The sequence below is a fragment of the Rhinoderma darwinii genome, chromosome 9 (assembly GCF_050947455.1).
Source record: "Rhinoderma darwinii isolate aRhiDar2 chromosome 9, aRhiDar2.hap1, whole genome shotgun sequence".
NCBI lineage: Eukaryota > Metazoa > Chordata > Amphibia > Anura > Rhinodermatidae > Rhinoderma > Rhinoderma darwinii.
Window position 1 is genome coordinate 21,084,292 of NC_134695.1, and position 22,011 is coordinate 21,106,302.

At 44.3% G+C, this 22,011-nt stretch overlaps 1 protein-coding gene across 3 annotated transcripts in view; it reads right to left on the bottom strand.

Annotated features, from left to right (window-relative positions):
- Nucleotides 1–12,632: 12,632 nt before the first annotated feature.
- Nucleotides 12,633–22,011, bottom strand: part of PGGHG (protein-glucosylgalactosylhydroxylysine glucosidase) — a 233,730-nt gene continuing 224,351 nt past the window's right edge. For 2 of the 3 annotated variants that reach the window (XM_075837336.1, XM_075837337.1), the window contains exons 14-15: nt 20,053–20,235; nt 12,633–13,291 (exon numbers count right to left, since the gene is read on the bottom strand). In XM_075837336.1, the coding sequence (XP_075693451.1) occupies nt 13,236–13,291; nt 20,053–20,235 (239 nt within the window). In that variant the 3' untranslated portion in view covers nt 12,633–13,235. The remainder of the gene's footprint in view (nt 13,292–20,052; nt 20,236–22,011) is intronic. The other variant, XM_075837338.1, reaches the window with a different exon arrangement.

Genomic DNA, 22,011 nt, shown 5'->3' on the forward strand with positions numbered 1-22,011 from the left:
TTAAATGCCATCTTCCATTCGTCACCCCGGCAAATCCGGATTAGGTTGAAAGCCCCACAAAGGTCTAGCTTCAAAAAAATCTTGGCTCCTGTATACGCTCAAACAGTTCTGAAATCAATGGCAACGGATATCTATTTTTTACCGTGATCTGGTTGAGACCTCGGTAGTCCATGCAGGGTTGAAGAGACCCATCCTTGTTTTTGATGAAGAAGAACCCGGTTCCTGCCGGAGAGGAGGACTTCCGTATGCAGCCCCTCTCCAGATTCTCCTTAATATAGGCGGACATGGACTGAGTCTCCGGCAAGGAGACAGGATATACCCTACCACGGGGAAGGGATGCACCAGTAATCAGCTCGCTAGGACAGTCATACGCACCCCTTTCTTGCTGAAGACATCTGAGAACGTAGAATAATGGCAAGGCAATCCTGCCAAGGACCGAGGCAGAGGAGGCTGGGTCGGAGGTATCTGTACCTGGCAGCAGTTGAGACACTCGGGACCCCACTTGAGGACCTCTCCAGAATTCCAGTCCAGGACTAGGGCATGTAGTCGGAGCCAGGGCAGGCCCAGCCGCACAGGGTTGACAGCCTTAGACAGGACAAAGAATGAGCTGAGCTCGGAATGAAGGGCTCCCACTTGGAGCTTCAGTGGCTTGGTCACAGCTACAACCGGGTCCGGCAGAGGCAGAGACACTATGGTCACGGGAATGGAAAATTTAGACGAAAGTCCTTCTTCACCCAGGGTTGTCGCTCTAACAAACCCTAGCAAGGCTCTGGGGCACAAGATGGCCTCCGAGGCCGCAATACAGACAGAGTCCTGAAGTGCGTCTGCGTTGTCTCTCCTGGGTGGACAGTTTGAAATGGTCCATCCACAAAGACTCCTTTGGAGGAAGAGCTGATGAGGACACCAGGGGTTGCTGCAAAGTAGGAGACGGGCTAGGGTGGTCCTCCCTCCCGACGGGCCTTTTAGAACCGTTCCCGGATCCTTGTGTCAATCCGGGCGGCCAGAAGGATGAGGTCATCCAGGGTAGATGGCAGATCTCTGGCGGCGAGCTCATCCTTAATCTCAGGGGACAGTCCCTGCCAGAATATAGCCACCAAGGCCTCATTGTTCTACAAAAACTCTCCCGCCAGGGTGCGGAAGTGGATGGCGTACTCGCCCATGGAAGTGTCCCCCTGGCGAAGGTTCAGAAAGGAGGCAGCTGCTGACGAGACTCGTCCAGTCTCCTCAAATATCGTGCAAAACGTCCGTAGGAACCCCTGGAAGTCACGGGTCTCTGGTCCTTGTCTCACCAAGATAGGGTTCACCCATGTTAGGGCCCTGCCAGTGAGAGAAACGATGAAAGCGACCCTTGCGCCATCAGTAGAAATTGCCCTTGAATACAGACTGAAGTGGATCTGGCACTGGTTCAAAAATCCACTGCAGGTCCTCACGTCTCCATCATAGCGAGGAGGTCCGTACCGTGAGGAGGTGTAGTAGGAGTAACGGTAGCTTGCACATCTAGTCGATGTGCAATAATGTGCAAAGCCTGGAGGAGTTGGTCCTTTCGAGACCGGAGGTCTAGCATATCCGCCCGCATCACTTGTGACGTTGTCATAGTCTTTGATTGACCAGCGGGGTCCAAAGCCTGAGCGTACTGTAACGATCTGTGGGTATTGTGGACCCACTGGGCCATACCACCTTGATGGTATGGCAGCTGGCCAACAGGATACAAGTCAAAGTCTATAGTTCGTATAGGTGTACCTGTGGTAACTTCAGACAGTAGCAGGATAGGCTCGGATGGGACCTTTGCAGCAGGTAGACACCAGGCGTGTTGTAACAAGACGTAGTACAGAGCACAACACGACTCCAACTCTACACGGCACAGGAACAAGATAGCACGGGATACAGGTAGCAGGAACGGGAACATTGGAACGGGAAAACACTCAAGGGACCATTTGCAGCGAAAGACACGGGTAGGTACAAATAACGCCCAGACAATGCAGGAAGGGGCATGGCCTTCTTATAGTCCAGGGTGATCTGGGAACAATCAGCTCAAATCTAAAACATGTGTGTGCTCTGTCTCATTGAGGCCGGCAATGAGCTGGAGCGTACACCCTAGTGGTCACTGCAGGACAGGACGGCCGCATGTGCTGGCACCTCTGGGAAGGACAACGTCTGCAGGAAGAGAGGAGTCTGCGCTCTGCAACCGCGGACGTTACAGATAAATGTAAAGTTATGCATCTGGGTACCAACAATCTGCATGCATCATATGTCCTAGAGGGGGGGTTATACTGGGGGAGTCACTTGTGGAGAAGGATCTGGGTGTACTTGTAGATCATAAACTAAATAACAGCATGCAATTTCAATCAGCTGTTTCAAAAGCCAGCAAGATATTGTCATGTATTAAAAGAGGCATTGACTGGCGGGACACGGATATAATATTACCACTTTACAAAGCATTAATGAGGCCTCATCTAGAATATGCAGTTCCGTTCTGGTTTCCAGTTCATAGAAAGGATGCCCTGGGGTTGGAAAAAATACAAAGAAGAGCAACGAAGCTAATAAGGGGCATGGAGAATCTAAGTTATGAGGAAAGATTAAAATAATTCAACCTATTTAGCCTTGAAAAAAGATGACTAAGGGGGGACATGATTAACTTATATAAATATATGAATGGCACATCCAAAAAATGTTACATGTAAAACCCCCTCAAAAAACAAGGGGGCACTTCCTCAGTCTAGAGGAAAAAAAAGGTTCAATCTGCAGAGGCGACAATCCTTCTTTACTGTGGGAACTGTGAATCTATGGAATAGTTTACTGCAGGAGCTGGTCACAGTAGCTACAGTAGATGGCTTTAAAAAAGGCTTAGATAATTTCCTAGAACAAAATAATATTAGCTCCTATGTGTAGAAAAATTTCCCTTCCCTTTTCCCATCCCTTGGTTAAACTTGATGGACATGTGTCTTTTTTCAACCGTACTAACTATGTAACTATGACCTGCCATACATGGCAGACCCGGAGGCCGTCGTCTGGCCTCTGGATGCCATGACTATCATCGGCAACCCCCACAATTGCATAGGGGATGCCGATGTGCCACAAGCTACCAAAAATGCGGCGATCGCAACATTTAAGGGGTTAATTGCCAATATCAGCGGCAATGAGCCTCTAATCGGCAACAGTGGAGTGCCAGCTGTCGGGGACAGCTGACCTCCCCGTTCCTAATGCACACTGTCACTGACGGTGTGCAACGGGAATGACACAGTGACTACCTGTCGCTCTGCCATGTACGAAAGCCTATCAGAACCAGACTTCCTGTCAGACACGGAGGCCATTGTTTGGCCTGATTGCCATGCCAACCATCTGCAAACCTCGCGATTTCATTGTGGGTTATGCCAATATGCTAGAAACCCCAGCAATGAGCCACTGATCGACAATAGTGGAATGTCAGCTGTCGGGGACAGCTGACCTCCCTGTTCCCCGGTGCACACTACCACCGACAGTGTGCACTGAGAACCGCGCAGTAACTATGCGTCCTGTTGCGCTAAGACACTGGCCACCAGGACGTACAGTTGCGTCGTAGTGAGGCTAGGGGGTTAAAGAAATATAGTATTATTGTCTACTGCAGTGCATTCACCACCACACACACATCATGTGAGCTTAGGGATTCAGTCAATAGGGCTATATGACATACAGTGGAGGAAATAAGTATTTGATCCCTTGCTGATTTTGTAAGTTTGCCCACTGTCAAAGTCATGAACAGTCTAGAATTTTTAGGCTAGGTTAATTTGACCAGTGAGAGATAGATTATATAAAAAAAAATAAAAGAAAATCACATAGTCAAAATTATATATATTTATTTGCATTGTGCACAGAGAAATAAGTATTTGATCCCCTACCAACCATTAAGAGTTCAGCCTCCTCCAGACCAGTTACACGCTCCAAATCAACTTGGTGCCTGCATTAAAGACCGCTGTCTTAAATGGTCACCTGTATAAAAGACTCCTGTCCACAGACTCAATTAATCAGTCTGACTCTAACCTCTACAACATGGGCAAGACCAAAGAGCTTTCTAAGGATGTCAGGGACAAGATCATAGACCTGTACAAGGCTGGAATGGGCTACAAAACCATAAGTAAGACGCTGGGTGAGAAGGAGACAACTGTTGGTGCAATAGTAAGAAAATGGAAGACATACAAAATGACTGTCAATCGACATCGATCTGGGGCTCCATGCAAAATCTCACCTCGTGGGGTATCCTTGATCCTGAGGAAGGTGAGAGCTCAGCCGAAAACTACACGGGGAGAACTTGTTAATGATCTCAAGGCAGCTGGGACCACAGTCACCAAGAAAACCATTGGTAACACATTACACCGTAATGGATTAAAATCCTGCAGTGCCCGCAAGGTCCCCCTGCTCAAGAAGGCACATGTACAGGCCCGTCTGAAGTTTGCAAATGAACATCTGGATGATTCTGAGAGTGATTGGGAGAAGGTGCTGTGGTCAGATGAGACTAAAATTGAGCTCTTTGGCATTAACTCAACTCGCCGTGTTTGGGGGAAGAGAAATGCTGCAAAAGAACACCGTCCCCACTGTCAAGCATGGAGGTGGAAACATTATGTTTTGGGGGTGTTTCTCTGCTAAGGGCACAGGACTACTTCACCACATCAATGGGAGAATGGATGGAGCCATGTACTGTCAAATCCTGAGTGACAACCTCCTTCCCTCCACCAGGACATTAAAAATGGCTCATGGCTAGGTCTTCCAGCACGACAATGACCCGAAACATACAGCCAAGGCAACAAAGGAGTGGCTCAAAAAGAAGCACATTAAGGTCATGGAGTGGCCTAGCCAGTCTCTAGACCTTAATCCCATCGAAAACTTATGGAGGGAGCTGAAGATCCGAGTTGCCAAGCGACAGCCTCGAAATCTTAATGATTTACAGATGATCTGCAAAGAGGAGTGGGCCAAAATTCCATCTAACATGTGTGCAAACCTCATCATCAACTACAAAAAACGTCTGACTGCTGTGCTTGCCAACAAGGGTTTTGCCACCAAGTATTAAGTCTTGTTTGCCAAAGGGATCAAATACTTATTTCTCTGTGCACAATGAAAATAAATATATATAATTTTGACAATGTGATTTTCTTTTTTTTTTTTTTTTTTTTATATAATATATCTCTCACTGGTAAAATTAACCTAGCCTAAAAATTCTAGACTGTTCATGTCTTTGATAGTGGGCAAACTTACAAAATCAGCAAGGGATCAAATACTTATTTCCTTCACTGTATATGGGCTAGCTGAATAGGAAAAAATGGTGGAATTATATTTATTATTGCAACAGCTCATTCACTGTGTGTGAATCTACTTGTATTACATTGCTCACAGTCTCTGAAAGATGTTGTCATGTGCATAGCAACCAATCAAAGTTCAGCTTTCCTTTAAAAATGCTCTGGTAAAATAAAAGCTGGCTATGATAGAAAGGGGTCAGAACACACAGTGAATCACAGCTTGCTGTATAAAAATAACTCTGCCCTCTTCCTCCTTGCCTGAGCGTTGTTGTGTCTGCCCATGTTGATTATTGCAAATGGTCTTTTAGTTGTATCTTGTGTTCCCGTATCCTGTATCCCGTAATTGTGTTTATTCCATTGTGAAGTCTAGTGTCGGAGTCGAGAGTGTCATCTATGCCAAATGTCCTCTGTGCCTTAGTGTCATCTACATCAAATGTCTGCTACATCAAACGCCTGCAACGCCAAGTGTCTGCCTATCTTCTATCCAGGTTCTCTTGTCCTAAAGACTATTATTCACTGTTGTTTGGCCAGCTGCTACTCCGCTACGGTGGAGTGGTCTAGTGTGTCCACATACCCCATAGCCGTGAGTAGAGAAGAGCGAACTTATGATAAGTTCGGTTCGGCTGGTTCGCCGAATTTCTTGAAAAAGTTTGATTCGGACCGAACCTGTAATTCAAGAAAGCCCATAAAAATCATGTATGGAGCTCCCGTAATGACGGGTGGCTACATGTGTGCACCCGGCATTACGGCAGCGTTGCTAGGCGACGTCCGTAAATAGTCACTGTCCAAGGTGCTGAAAGAGTTAACTGATCAGCAGTAACTCTTTCAGCACCCTGGACAGTGAACTCCGATCACAATATAGAGCAAACTGTAAAAAAAGAAAAGAAAAAGACGTTCGTACTTACCGAGAACTTCCTGCTTCTTCCTCCAGTCCTGTCTCCCAGCCGTTGCCTTGGTGACGCGTCCCTATCGACATCCCTGTATGACGTTTCAGCCAATGTGACCGCTGCAACCAATCACAGGCCAATCACATGCTGCAGCGGTCACATGGACTGTCGCGTCATCCAGGGATGTCAAGAGAGGGACGCGTCGCCATTGCCTTGGTGACGCGTCGCCATTGCCTTGGTGACTCGTCCCTCTTTCGGCATCCAGCCCGACCTCCCTCGATGACGCGGCAGTCCATGTGACCGCTGCAGCCTGGGATTGGCCTGTGATTGGCTGCAGCCTGTGATCGGCCTGTGATTGGCTGCAGCGGTCACTTGGACTGAATCATCATCCCGGGAGGTCGAACTGGAGGAAGAAGCACGGAGTTATCGGTAAGTAGGAACTTTTTTTTTTACACGCTGATGTATCTTGTGATCGGAAGTCACTGTCCAGGGTGCTGAAACAGTTACTGCCGATCGCTTAACTCTTTCAGCACCCTGGACAGTGACTATTTCCTGATGTCGCGTACCGGAAAATCAGTGACTCATAAGCCGGGTTCGGTCAAAACGTGTTCGGCCGAACTCGGTGAAGTTCGGATTCGCTGCGAACCAAACTTTTCACGATGTTCGGACCGAAACCGGGTTCGGTTGTCCCGGTTCGCTCATCTCTAGCCGTGACGGTACGCTCAGGCCATGGATCCCGCTGGTCAACCCAAATCTGCAGTCCAAATGATGCAAGCAGATATGTGTGACCTCCGAGTACGCCAGGATCAACTACTACATGCGGTAAACGCCATAATTACTCATTTGGATCTCCAACCTGTACCTCCTCTGGCTGTTATCGCTGCTCCCCCATCTGCTATCCCTCCTACCTGCCTTGGGTCTGCAATTTAATTGCCTCTACCTCCTTGCTACGATGGGGATCCTAAGACCCATAGAGGTTACATCAATCTGTACGATCCACTTCAGGTTACGTGCTCATCTCTTCCCCTCAGAAGAGGCCAATATGGCTTTTATTATTTCTCTCTTCTCCTGCAAAGCCCTGGTATGGGCGAACCCCATCTTGGAACGAGAGGGCCCGGAATTTTCTGATCTGCCACTGTTTATTAAGGCGCTCCGTACAATGTTCGAGGAACCAGGTTGAACATCTTCTGCCGCTGCCTAATTGCTGACCCTCAATCAAGGGGCTTCAACTGTAGGGGCGTACGCCATCTCCTCCCATACGTTGGCAACTGAGTTATCTTGGAATAATGAGGCATTAGTGGCAACTTTCTTGAGGGCCTGGCCTCTCATATAAAGGATGAACTGGCAGCTCGAGAGCTTCCTACTACCTTGGATGCCCGAATACTTCTGGCAACCCGGATCGATATGAGGATCCAAGAGCACACTTTCAAAGTTCGTTGGGAGAAGAGGTCTTGACAACTGGCACCCAAAGTCCTCTACTGACCTGTCCTGCTGCACCTCCGGAGAAGCATATGCAGTTACACAGACTCAGACTGTCCGACCAGGAACGGCAACGCAGACGTTCGACTGGGTTATGTCTGCATTGTGGCCACAAGGGACATTTCATGCGCCAATGCCCACAAAAGCCAAGAAAACTCCAGCACCTAGGCTTGATTGGAGAGACAATCCTAGGTGAATCTCCTACGACTACTTAATTCTCTCCCAGACTTTCTGGTGCGGTGTCTATCGTTACCGGTGAAGGATCACACTCTGTACCTGCTTACTTGGATTCTGGAGCAGCTGCACACTTTATCCAGCAGGATTTAGTAGACCGTCTCTACTTGGCTACTGTTCTCCTATAAAAACCTCTGGCGGATGCTTCTGTTGATGGACGACCTCTGCCGGACCCTATCCTGTCTATCACCAAACCGCTGAGACTACAGATAGGAGTCCTTCATTCGAAACTAATAACTTTCTATGTCCTATCCAAAGTGATAAACCTCCTCCTGTTCTTAATTGGAATTCTAGAGAGGTTCTCCAATGGGGTCCCAGATGTCTTCACCGCTGTCTGCCTCAGGTTCATCCTGTTCATTCTACAATACCTCTGTTTCTCACTGGACTACCTCCACAATATCCTAATTACATGTCTTTATCAAGAAGGAGGCAGAGGTCCTTCTTCCTCATCATATGATTGTCCTATTGAGTTGCTTCCTGAAGTCCATCTTGGAGTTTCCACGTGCTCAAGGTCTCCGAGCCATACAGAACTTTCTGGATTTCGCTAATTTTTATTGGCAGTTCATCCCAAATTTCTCGTCACTAACTGCTCCTATCTCGGCTCTTACCAAGAAGGGTGTGAACACTAAGGACTGGACCCCTGAGGCAGAGTCGGCATTCTCCAACCCCAAGAGCGCCCTCATCTCTGTTTCCTTTCTTCATAATGCTGATGTGACATTAAATTTTTCATTAGAGGTTTGTTCCTCTGCCATTGGTGATGGAGCACTCCAGTTTCAAAAGAATTCCAAGGGTAAGGCAGTATCATGTGGATTTTTCTCCAAACTCTTCTCTCCTGCAGAGTGCAACTATTCTATTGGGGATTGAGAATTACTCTCCGTCAAGTTGGCCTTAGAAGAGTTGAGACACCTGTTGGAGGGGGCTGCTCATCCCATCATCATAGATCACAAAAATCGTACATATCTACAGTCTGCACAACTACTGAACCCCCATAAAGCCGGATGGCCATTGTTCTTCGCCAGATTTAAATTCCTGCTTCATTTCTGCCCTGCTGACAAAAACATTAAGGCTGATGCTGTCCCGGTCGTTTGAAACGAATGACTCTGAAGAAAGTCTTCAACATTGCGGTTAACCCTCGGAAAATGAAGGTCATTTAAGATTTTTGTCCGTCTTTCTGACTGGAGAAGAATTCTCTGCTGGGGACATAATTCCAAAATGGCTGGTCACGCTGGTGTTCGGAAATCTCTGGACTTTATTGCTCGTCACTACAGGTGGCCCACGCTACCAAAAGATGTTCTGGACTATGTTTCTTCCTGTATGAACTGTGCCCAAAACAAAGCTACTCATTCTAAACCTGCTGGTCTGCTCCTACCTCTGCCAGTTCCTGATGCTCTCTGACAACACATCACCATGTATTTATTACCGATCTCCCTCGCTCTTCTGGATGTACTACGCTCTGGGGTCCTGATGAACCTCTTCACCAAGATGGCACGTTTTGTTTCTTTAACCGGCCTTCCCGCCTCACAAATTTGTTTATCCAGCACATCTTTCATTTGCACGGCCTCCCCCTCCATATTGTGTCAGATTGGGGTGTACAATTCACATCTAAGTTCTGGGGAGCCTTATGTAGACTTTTAGATGTGAAATTGGACTTTTCTTCCCCTTATCACCCGCAGTCTAATGGCCAAGTTGAAAGGATCTACCAGGTACTTGAAAATTAATCTTCGTCATTTCGTTTCAGTTCAACAAGACAATTGAGTACAGCTTCTGCCATGGGCCGAATTCTCCTACAACAGTCATACTAGTGAATCTACTGCTTCTTCTCCGTTCTTCATTCTGTACAGTGTAGCAGTGCAGCTACTAAGGGGCAGGATTTGGGCCCAGAATTATATAGTTAAAAGGAATGTTTCAAGAGAAAATGTCCTTTCTCCTTATTTATTAGGCAAGAAACCTGGAAAAAGGTCTGGGTTGCTGGAGTGGAAGAGAATAGTAAAAAGTTCCACCCCGTCTTCAGGACAATCCAAGGTTTGGGCTGCCTTAGGAGTCTCATTAGCTGCCAGCTGTTAAGGATCCTTTAAGAAAGTTGTGACCTATTCACACAATGCTCCCAGTCTGAGGAAGACCGGTATTGCGAGCCTGTGGGAGTCAGAAGTTCTGGTAAGAACATACGTTTGTTGTGAGCTGCTAGGCAGAAGGCCTTTCACCCCGATAGCTAGGAAATCTGTATGTTTAGTTAGAGGCTGGACTGCCTAGGGTTTATTTTTGACCTGTTATGTTAAACCGTTTTTCATGTGTGAAGACAATAAAGCTGGTTTCAAACCGAATCCACTGTGTTGGAGTGAAAATTCTTAAGTGTGCCAACCATCAAACCCTGGAGATGCCGATCCTGTGAGCTAACTTACCCCAAGTTGTCACAACAGTCAACATCCACATGTTCCTCTTTCTGTGCCAGCTATGTCTCAAGTGCCTGCAGCCAATTCTTGCTTCAGAGGTTTTCTTCACATCTGGCAGCAAACTAAGTCTGCGAACCTTCAGGCAGTTGATCGCATGAAGAGATATGCGGATAAGAAAACAAAAATTCCTCCTCAGTTTTCACCTGGAGTCAAGGTCTGATTGTTGTTCAAAAACATTCCTCTGAAAATCCCTTCCCACAAATTCGCTCCCAGATTCCTCGGTGCTTTCGAAATTTTGCAACAGATGAACTCTGTATCCTATAAGCTTTGGCTACCACCTACCCTCAAAATCCCCAACTCTTTCCATGTGTCCCTTCTAAAGCCTGTGGAACTAAACCAAATTGAGAAAATCCCCTGGGTCTACAGTTGCTCCCTGAGGTTCTTCTGACATCTTTGAAGTAAAAGAAACCGTGGAATACAAGAGCATAGGAGGGAGGACCGTCTACCTGGTGGACTAAAAAGAGTTTGATCCTGAGGAGAGACCTTGGGAACCGGAAGAGAATGTGGATGCTCCAGCTCTCATTAAGAAATCCCGCTCACACTCTTAACCTAAGAAGAGGGGGCATAAGGGGGGGGGGTACAGTTATGGCTTAGTTCACAGACCGTCGGCATCACTTATCCACCAGTGACCACAGACCAATGAGCTCCAGTCGGTGTCCCCCTCTTCGGTGACGCCAGCACACATGGCCACTGCTCTGCTTAGGGTGCACCTGCAAAAAGCTCCCTATCCAATCCTTACTCACCCTGCTGTATACAAAGGACTCTGCCCTCTTCCTCCTTGCCTGATTGTTGTTGTGTCTGCCTATGTTCGTTATTGCAAATGGCCCCTTAGTTGTATCCTGTGTTCCCGTATCCAGCAATTGTGTTTGCTCCAGTGCGAAGTGTAGTGTTTGAGTCGAGAGTGTAATCTGTGCCAAGTGTAATCTACACCAAATGTCTGCTACATCAAACGTCTGCTACACCAAGTGTCCACCTATCTTCTATACAGGTACTCTTGTCCTAAAGACTATTATTAACGGTTGTTTAGCCAGCTTGTACTCCACTATGACGGAGCATGCGTCTTCGTCAGGCCGACCTATTTTTCGGCCTGACGAAGACGCATGTTCTGCGTTGAAACGCGTTGCCCATCCTGTGTTGTACAATAAATCTGCTTACCAGGACCTATCTGCTTATTCTTCACACCGAGGAGCGCTCTCCAAAAAATATCCAGTTTTTAATATATTTATTTTTTTTTCAAAATATATAACCTTTATTTTCCTGCGGCTCAATATTCTTGATGCCGGTACCTGGATATGGACAGCTGCAACCTGGCTATAAAAACGGCCTTCTACACTAAGCTGTACCTGCCAGTACGAGCTTTTATGGTGAGCCGAACTACTTACCTTTATTATTCATTGCCCTACCTATCAAGGTTTATCTTGCACCATGTGGCGCTGTGTATATTTTTCTCTCTTCAGACATCACTATGACGGAGCGGCCTAGTGGGAACACATACCCCATAGCTGTGACAGTAGGTTTTGTATTAGACTTATTATTTGTATTTTTTTCATTGATCACTAATTCTTCCCAAGATCAGAGATCTACTATGTTACTAGCTCTGTTCAGCATTCATTTATGGTAGCCACTTGACTCAAGGCAGCCTGTTTTTTTCGCATGCATAAAGAAAGCTTACATTTCTGCTGCAGTACCTTTTTGCCCTAACCATCTCTTCTACTGTGATGGACTTCAGTATATGTTTGATTGTATGTAGGAGAGACAGGGCAATGTACATTAATTCACTCACATGGTAATCTTTGTCATGGGGCCTATATACACATATGTTGAACTTCCATTGTGTCTTGTTAACTTAAATTTGTATCAAGCACTTTATACATGCGCTATGGCTAAGAATGCAGTTGGCGTTCGAAATGTATAAGCGGTCTTATGTCATCACTTCATCACGCCAGGTGGATTATGAAATGCTTTTCTAATAAAGTCCTTATGTTGTCAAGTCGATTGCTGGAACATATTTTCTTTTATTTGCGGTTACCACAAGCTGTGCCTGAGCAGTGTCCGTACGTTGAACCACTAAAGACACTGGACACCGGCGAGATGGAAGACTTTCTTCTTATACTATATTTAATTTCTTTAACTTTAACCTAGTCTTATGCTCTGGAAAGAAAAAAAAATTATATATATATACACACACACACACACACACACACACACACACACACACACACTAAATATTTTTAGGACTTTCCTAACAAATTCCAAATAATTTCTTTTTCATTCATCACCAAAAATATATAGGGTTATTCAACGATATCAAAAGGTCATTTGATCTTGGATTTATTTTTTATTTGCATATGGTAAAACATCCTTTATTTTCCTCAGATTATTCTAAATTTATATTCTACTTGCAATAACAGTAGTCAGTTTGATGATCCAGTGCAGGTCTGAATTTAAAATTTCCTGCCCTTGCCTGCAAAATCTTTCAACAAATTGTATTCTATTATTTAGTACAGGCTGTGGCGTATATATGATCTATAGGCTAATAAAAGGTGTCATAATCGTACAGATTAACAGGGCAACAGCAGGGCAATAGAAATTCCGCTCAGTAATAAAGCTGTATTACCACAGGGTAACCTGTTGCTAAATCAAGCATATCTGATTACAATACATTAGTGAATTGTTATTTCTGCAATTTATAACAAAATTTTTGTAAATTTTTCAAAATTAAAGTGTTGCATGAGATTAGAAAAAAAATAAAAAAGTTTGCTTCATTCCCCAGAGACAGCAACACTCTTGCCAATAAGCTCTGGAATTTCCTGCATGTGAGGAGAACAGCCATTGCATTAATAGCAAATCAAACAAAAGTATTTAAAGTACTCGAGAATAACATATTTGAGGTTATTTTATTGTTGCCACTATTCAAATCATGTAGTCTTCGGCTGAACACAGCCTGCTTTGGTTGAAAAGGACACTGGATTACCTACAGAAATAAAAAAAATAGCAATATAAATATTGTAGCTATCCATCTATATACAGTCTAATGCACCGTGCCCTTGTCAAAATTAAGTTCTAAATGAAAAGAACACAACCTCTGTTGGGAAAAAACTTAAAGGGATTGGCCGCTTTATGTATAATTGTAACAAATATATATAACAAATTTCTACTGCACTACCTCTATCATATGTTGCTCTCAGATAGGGTTGCATAAATCCCCTGACAAGTTCCCTTTAACTGTGACCTACTTCTGCACCAATCTTAATGCACTATTACTGTTTATTTGCGGAATTTATCTTAGAAAAAAGTAATCATACAATTTGGCTTGTAAAATGTTTGGGTATCCTGTCAGTTAACACTTGTTACTCCTGGCCACTTTTGGCACATTTTGTGTGTTTAGCGGACTTTGTTTTAATAAACACATTGAAAACACATGCACGCTCGGCTGAGAGTGCATGTGTATGGGGGAAGTCTGGAGGAATAGCTGTTGGCAGAATGATCATTCAATCCACAGCTATCTAAAATGTATGGCCAGCTTACATTTTAGACACGTTAAAATGGCCATACACTTAAGGTTAGGATCGGTCACAATGTGGCCAATCAAACATATGTCAGATCGTTTGTACCAACAATCTGACCATCGAAATGTCAGACTAAACTGGCATGTCGGAAAAACGTAAAAAATAAAAATAAATGTAGGAAAACAAAATGTGCTTGCGCAAAACGGCAAATGATTGCCCATAATTTGCCGATTATGCCATACACGCCCAGTTTCAGCCGACGACGGATGACAATATATTTGTTGAGTACTTACCGTAAAAACCTTTTCTCGTTCAGTCCATTGGGGGACATAGACCATGAATATATGCGGTTGCCACTAGGAGGCGTGACACTAGGAATAAAAATAAGTGTTGACTCCTACAGTATATAACCCTCCTAGAGCTGGTGTGTCTGTACAGAAGCAGTAGGAGAAGAGGAACACATGGTAATTGAAACAATATCATTACCGGATAAGAAAAGCATGTTGAAAAAAGGGTATGTACTTTGTCCACCAATGGACTGGATGAGAAAATAATTTTACAGTGAGAACTTAAAAATGCTGTTTTCTCGTTCTCCTCATTGGGGGACACAGATCATGGGACACTCCAAAACAGTCCACATATGTGGGAAGGGAAAAAATGGCGTAATCATCTACTAGACAGATGCACACAACACCTTGCGACCAAGGGAAGTACCCTATAGAATTTGGTGAAAGTGTGCAAATATGACCAGGTAGCCGCCTTGGAGTGCTTAAGAGCCGAAGCCGGATGACGCACAGCCCAGGAAGCACATCGTACCCGAGTGGAATTGACTGTTACCCGGAAAAATGGTTACTTTCTCTTTAGTTGGCAGACCTCGTGAATAGTAAACCACAGCCATCAAGGGATTGTAGCCTAGAGGCCGCCAAGCCCTTCCTAAGACCTTACAGGACCACGAACAAGGAGTCTGCGTGGTGAAAAGAGGAAATGATCAAGAGTTAGACCAGTATGGCGCAGACCACATCCAAATTGTGAAGAGAGCTTAAGATGCACCAGAGATGGGCAGAAGGACGGCAAAATTATATCCCTGTAAAGGTGGAAGGGGAAGACCACCTTGGGCACAGTGTTAAGAACCTAAACGCGAACCATGAGGGAACATAGCCCCTAGAAAAATAATGAGCAAAAATGTATGCAAAAGTAAAAAAATCTTTATTAGATATAATAAACAATGACATAATACGGAATAAAAAGGATGGACCATACACGGAGATAAAGACAATAAGATCAGATGTAAAAGACCAGTGACAAACAGAATCAACCGTCAGTGGCCCGAAACCACTCATATGACCCACAGCGAAGAAAAATCGATAAATGTTACGCGCTAGAATACAATGCCCACATGTAAATGGTAGCTAATGGTACAATGCCCACATATGAATGAAAAGCTGCCTAAATACAATACACAGCAAATAGTGTAAGATGTCCTGACAAAAGGATGCAGGCAAAAAAGCCAAGAAGGTAAACTGAAGTGATCGTCAGAAGGAATCAATTGTACAAAGATAAAGGTAAGCACATACCCCGAGACATAGTGGGGAGTGGAAACCGCAACCTCAGGACTTGATGAAAAAAGCGCCTGACTCGCGTTTCGCTCTACGGACCGACTTTGTCAGGAGTACAGTATTAAGAACCGCCTAATCTTGACGGAGTCAGATACGGAGCATGACAAGACAGAGCATTCAGCTCGGAAACACATCGAATGGAGGTCACCGCCACAATGAACGCCACCTTTCAGGTTAGCAGACGCAACAAGATTTCGAGAATTGTCTAATGGAGCCGACTACATAGCAAAGACTACAAATGACAGATCCCAAGATCGAGTTGGTGGTCGATAGGGTGGCACCGCGTGTGCTACCCGTTGCAAAAAGGTTTGGACATCGGATCCGAATGCCAAAGGTCTGTTAAAAAAACAAACAAAAAAATAAACACACACACACACACACACACACACACACACACACACACACACGCCCCAAGAGAGAGATTAGTGCCACGAACCAACCCTTCCAAGAATGCCAGGAGTTGGTGCAAGGAAAAACCCAAGGAAGGAAGATGTCGATACTGACACTACTGCAGATGTCTTCCAAGTGCGGTGATGAATGAGGGCCAAACAAGGTTTTCTGGCCTTTAATAAGGTCTGAATCACCCACTGAGATAAGAGCCAAACCTTCAAAACCGTGGCTTCAACAGTGACGCCATTAAAAGTAGCATTCTATACAACAGTATTCTGTTTGAATAGAGGCCTTTGAGAGAGCAGATCGTGCCGAAGTGCCACCTAGTAGAGACACCACGTAGGCATACCAACGTGTCATGATGTTGATGACTGGACGTCAGGGGGTGTGAGCGGCTTGCTGCACACTATTGGTCCTTGGTTCTCCCCTTACACCGTATTTAAACTTGAGTCTTCAGAGTAGCAATTACATCTCCTGACGAAGGTTGCGAAACGCGCGTCGAGGTGCTCGGTGTCCAGGTGTCCTATTCTCCATGTATCATGTCCTTCACAGTTATAGTGTACTACTTCTAACCATTCATAGTCCTTTTCTGATTGGGGTTTTTTTCATTGTAAGTTAGCATTTTTTGCTTATACTCTGTGATTTGAATGACCCGTCAGTCTGATTACTTACACATGTTGTATAGTTTTCACTCTACCTGGGATGTGATTCTTTTTGGGAGGAATTATTATTCTATATATGATCTATGATCTTTGATATTGTACTATATGATACCTGGCATAATTGTAATTATATTTTATAGGTCTATAGTATATACTGGGGAGGGGAGTTATTTTTGTACGTCTTGTATTTATTTATGTGTAATAAAGTATAAATAAACATATTTTGATATAATATGTCGAGATTTTTCTTTTTGGTTTAATATATATGGACTATGTGAAATCTTGAATTTAATGAATTGGCTAAGAGTATATATATATATATATATATATATATATATATAGGTTATAATATTATATTATCCAGCAAGTTGCCTTTACAGACAGACAGACGGACCGCTTTATTCTCTGTTTGGGTAAGATATTCAAGTTATTTAAGCAGTATCTCTCTCATTCTTTGTTGATCCAGCCATCTATCTCTCAGCCAGAAACTGGTCAAAGTCTGCAGTAATTCAAGTATTTTGCTTCTCTGCCATAAACTGAAATTAATAAAGTGTGCAGTCTGCAAGTGTATAAAGCTAATCAACAGCATGGAGCACTAATTTTCGATTAGAAACATGAAATTTATACATTGAGTGTAAATCCTAAGAGAGAACTGGATGTACACTTTAACCATTATAAGAACAGGGATCTTTTCACTTAATATGTTCCTTATATGTAATATTACGAAGGAAATGGGTATCTGTATTTAATGTGTTGGTATAAATTACTGCTTTTTATATATATATATATATATATATATATATATATATATATATATATATATATATATATATACATACATACATACATACATACACACACACACACTATATGAACAAAAGTATTGGGACACACCTCTTAATCATTGAATTCAGGTGTTTTAGTCCCATTCACAGGTGTATAAACTCAAGTACATAGCCATGCATTCTGCCTTTACAAACATTTGTGAAAGAATGGGTCATTTTAAAGAGCTCACTGAATTTAAGCGTGGTACTGTAATAGGATGCCATCGTTGCAATTAGTAAGTACGTTAAATTTCTCCCTCCGAGACATACCACGATCAACTGTGAAAGGTATTACTGCAAAGTAAAATCATTTAGGAACTACAGAAACTCAGCCATGAAGTGGCAGACCATGTAAAGTTACAGAGCGGGGTCGTCGCGTGCTGAGGCAGACAGTGCATAAGAGTCGCCAATGCTTTGCTGACTAAATAACTGCAGAGTTACAAACCTCATTTTGGCATTAACATCCACACAAAAACTTGCGTGCCTGGAGTTTCACTGCATAAATTTCCATGGCCGAGCAGCTGCATGTAAGCCTTACATCACCAAGCACAATGCCAAGTGTCGGATGGAGTGGTGTAACGCACACTGCCACTGGACGCAGGAGCAGTAGAAACATGTTCTGTGGAGTGAAGAATCACGCTTCCCTATCTGGCAGTCTGATGGACGAGTCTGGGTTTGGCGAATGCCAGGACAACGTTACCTGCCTGACTGCATTGTACCAACTGTAAAGTTAGGTTGAGGAGGAATAATGCTATGTGGCTGTTGTTGGCCTTGGCCCCTTAGATCCAGTGAAGGGAAATCTTAATGTTTCAGAATACCAAGACATGTTGGATAATTGTATGCTTCCAATTGTATGCCCCAGTGCACAAACCAAGGTTCATAAAGGCATGGTTAGGTGAGTTTAGTGTGGGAGAACTTGAATGGCCCGCACAGAGCACTGACCTCAACCCCATCGAACACCTTTGGGATAAACTAGAACTGGGATTGCGAGCCAAGTCCTCTCGTCCTACATCAGTGTCTGAATTGAGAAATGCTTTTCTGGATGAACGGGCAAAAATTCCCACACATACACTCCGAAATCGTGTAGAAAGCCATTGCAAAAGAGTGGAAGCTGTTTTAGCTGCAAAGGGGAGACCAACTCAATAAGGACTATGAATTTAGAACAGGATGCCATAAAAGCTCCTGTAGGTGTTGTGTGTATATATATATATATACACACACACACACACACACACACACACACACACACACACAAATATACACACACAAACACAGTACTGTGCAACAAATGTTTTAGGCAGTTGAAGCTAAATGCTGCAAAGTGAGAATGCTTTCAAAAAGAGAAGTAATAGTTTTTTTTCATCAAATCACAAAATGCAAAGTGAATGAACAGAAGAGAAATCTAAATCAAATCAAGTCAATATTTGGTGTGACCACCAATTGCCTTCAAAACAGCATTAATTATTCTAGGTACACTTACACAAAGTCATGGATTTTGTAGGATTATAGTCAGGTGTATGATTAACCAATTATACCAAACAGGTGATAATTATCATCATTATTTTCATAGGTAGGTGGAAACAGTCATTAACTGTAATAGAAACAGCTGTATAAGACGCTTAAAACTGGGTGAGAAACAGCCAAACTCTGCTACAAAGGTGAGGTTGTGGAAGAGTTTCATGTCACAGGTCCACCATGGCAAGACTGAGTACAGCAACAAGACAAAGTAGTTACGCGGCAGCAGCAAGGTTTCTCCCATGCAAAGATTTCAAAGCAGACTGGGGCTTCAAGATGTGCTGTTCAAGCTCTTTTGAAGAACAAAAAAGAAACAGGCAACGTTGAGGACTGTAAACGCAGTGGTCGGCCAAGGAAACTTGGTGCAGCAGATCGAAGACACATGTTAACTTTCCTTCGAAATTGGAAGATGTCCAAAAGTGCCATCAACTGGCAGAAACCTGTGGGACCCAGGTACACCCATCTACTGCTCGGAGAATTCTGGCCAGAAGAGGTCTTCATAGAAGATATGTGGCTAAAAAGTAAACTTTGAGTGGAAACAAGGCCGAGCTACTCAACTATGCACGAAAACATAAGAACAGGGATGCAGAAAAATGGCAGCAGGTCCCCTGGACTAATGAGTCAAAATCGGAAATATTTTGCTTTAACAGAAGGCAAATTGTTCACCAAAGGGTAGGAGAGCATTACAATGAGTGTCTGCAGGCAACAGTGAAGAATGGTGGAGGTTCCTTCCAAGTTTGGATCTGCATTTCAGCAATTGGAGTTGGGGATTTGGTCAGGATTAATGGTGTCCTCAATGCTGACAAAAACAGGTATATACTTATCTATCATGCAATACCATTAGGGAGGCGTCTGATTGGCTCCAAATATATTCTGCAGCAGGACAACGACCCCGAACATACAATGTCATTAAGAACTATTTTCAGCATAAAGAATAACTCGGGGCCCTAGAAGTGATGATATAGCCCACTGAGCCCTGATTTTTAAAATCATCGAATCTGTCTGGGAAGAGACAGAAGGATTTGATGAAGCCTACATTCACAGAAGATCTGTGGTTAGTTCTCCAAGATGTTTAGAACAACGTCCCTGCCGAGTTCTTCAAAGAGTGTGCAAGTGTACGGTCACATTGGGTTCGTGGACCCACTGGGCCGTACCGCCATGGCGGTATGGCAGCTGGCTAATAGGGCGCAGGTAACCGTCTATAGTTCATATATTGTACCTGTGGCAGCTCGGACAGTAGCAAGGCAGGCTCGGCTGAGAATAGGCAGCAGGCAGACGTCAGGCGTGGTGTAGCAGGACAGGCGTAGTGTAGCAGGACAGGCGTGGTATGCAGCACAGCACTTGACCAGGATAGCACGGGATACAGGATATAGGTACGGGAAACACTGGGAACTGGAAGACACTAGGAGACCATTTGCATAGACAAACTTTGGGTACGACAACTATGCTCAGGCATATAACCGATCTGAAAAAGCAACATGAATCTACATACCCCAATAAAGAGCATATCACAAGTGAGATATATATCTAGCTCTACGGGTTGATTCCAGAGTGTTATACCCAAACAGCATACCAATTGAATAGATAAGACCAAAAGAGAAACAATAAATGCTGGGAGACAATGGAATAGTGAAAAAATACAAAAATACTTTGACATGAAATACACTATGTGATGATAAAAGAATCCATAAACCAACAGTAAAAACACGGGACTCGACTGAATGTATACTGAAATACATACAAAACGGTACATGAAATATATGAACTCCCTAGATGGAAATGATTTCACTAAATACTTTTTTAATATATGTATATAGTAATATGGTAATGTGGTCTGCTTGAACGGGTAAGCAAAATATATATATATTTATATGCAAGGTAATGTAAACTGCATAACCCTACAAGCAGAGGTCACAACCGAAACCAATTCGCAATGCTGATAAAATAATCATTGTCCACTGACCTCAGCATTACATATATCGCTATACATACAAGTAAAACAAGCAAGTACAAGATAGAGGTGAAACAAGGTGAATTTGCATCAGAGGGGTGAAAGTCTCACACACCCATTATGAATAAACAAGGTGAGTACAGCCGGGATCCTCCCCAACGCGCGTTTCGGCGCTAATGCCTTCGTCTGGGGGGCAGGGGCTGGGCCCTTCTTATAGCCCAGGGTGCTCTGGGAGCAATCAGCTCAATCTCCCACCTGCGTGCGCTTTGGCTTCTTAAATCTGCACACCCTGGTGGTCACTGTGGAACAGGATGGCCGTATGTGCAGACATCTCTGGAGAGAAGGGCGCCGACTGGATGGAAGGAGTTTGTGGTCCGCGACCACGGACGTTACAGTATCCCCCTCTAACGCCCCCTCCCCTTGAGACCAGAATGAGAGAGGAACTTCTTAATGAGGGTAGGAGCATTGAGATTCTCCTCTGGCTCCCAGGACCTCTCTACTGGACGAAACCCCTTCCAATCTACTAAATAAAAGGTTCTTCCTCTTACTTTTTTAATGTCCAGGATCTCCTTAACCTCGAAGGTGTCTGAAGGACCGGTGAAGGCAACCGCAGGGCTAGGAGTCTTGGTAAAGCCGTTCAGAACCACCGGTTTCAGGAGGGAGACATGGAAGGAGTTGGGGATCTTGAGGGAAGGAGGCAGCCGAAGCTTGTAGGCGACAAGGTTGATCTGCTGCAGGATCCACAAAGGTCCGAGGAACCTGGGAGCAAATTTGTATGATGGAAACCTCAGTTGAATATTCCTGGAGGACAGCAAGACCTCCGTGCCAGGGACAAACAGAGGAGGTTCTCTTCTCCTTGTGTCCGCCTTCCGTTTCATGCGGTCGACCGCCAGCAGGATGGAGGATCAAGTCTGCTGCCAGATCTGCAGAAAGTCCCTAAAAACAGTGTCAGCTGCTGGTACCTCGGACGTATCAGGCACCTGGATAGGAATTTGTGGGTGTTGGCCATAGACAATAAAAAACGTTGTATTCCTTGTGTACTCGCTGGCGTGATTATTGTATGAGAATTCAGCCCATGGGAGCAACTGCACCCAGTCATCATGCTGCTTGGAGATGAAGTAGCGTAGGTAGTTCTCCAAGATCTGATTGATCGTCTCGACCTGACCATTGGACTGAGGATGGTAGGCAGAGGAAAAGTCCAACTTTACACCTAGGAGTCCGCAGAGG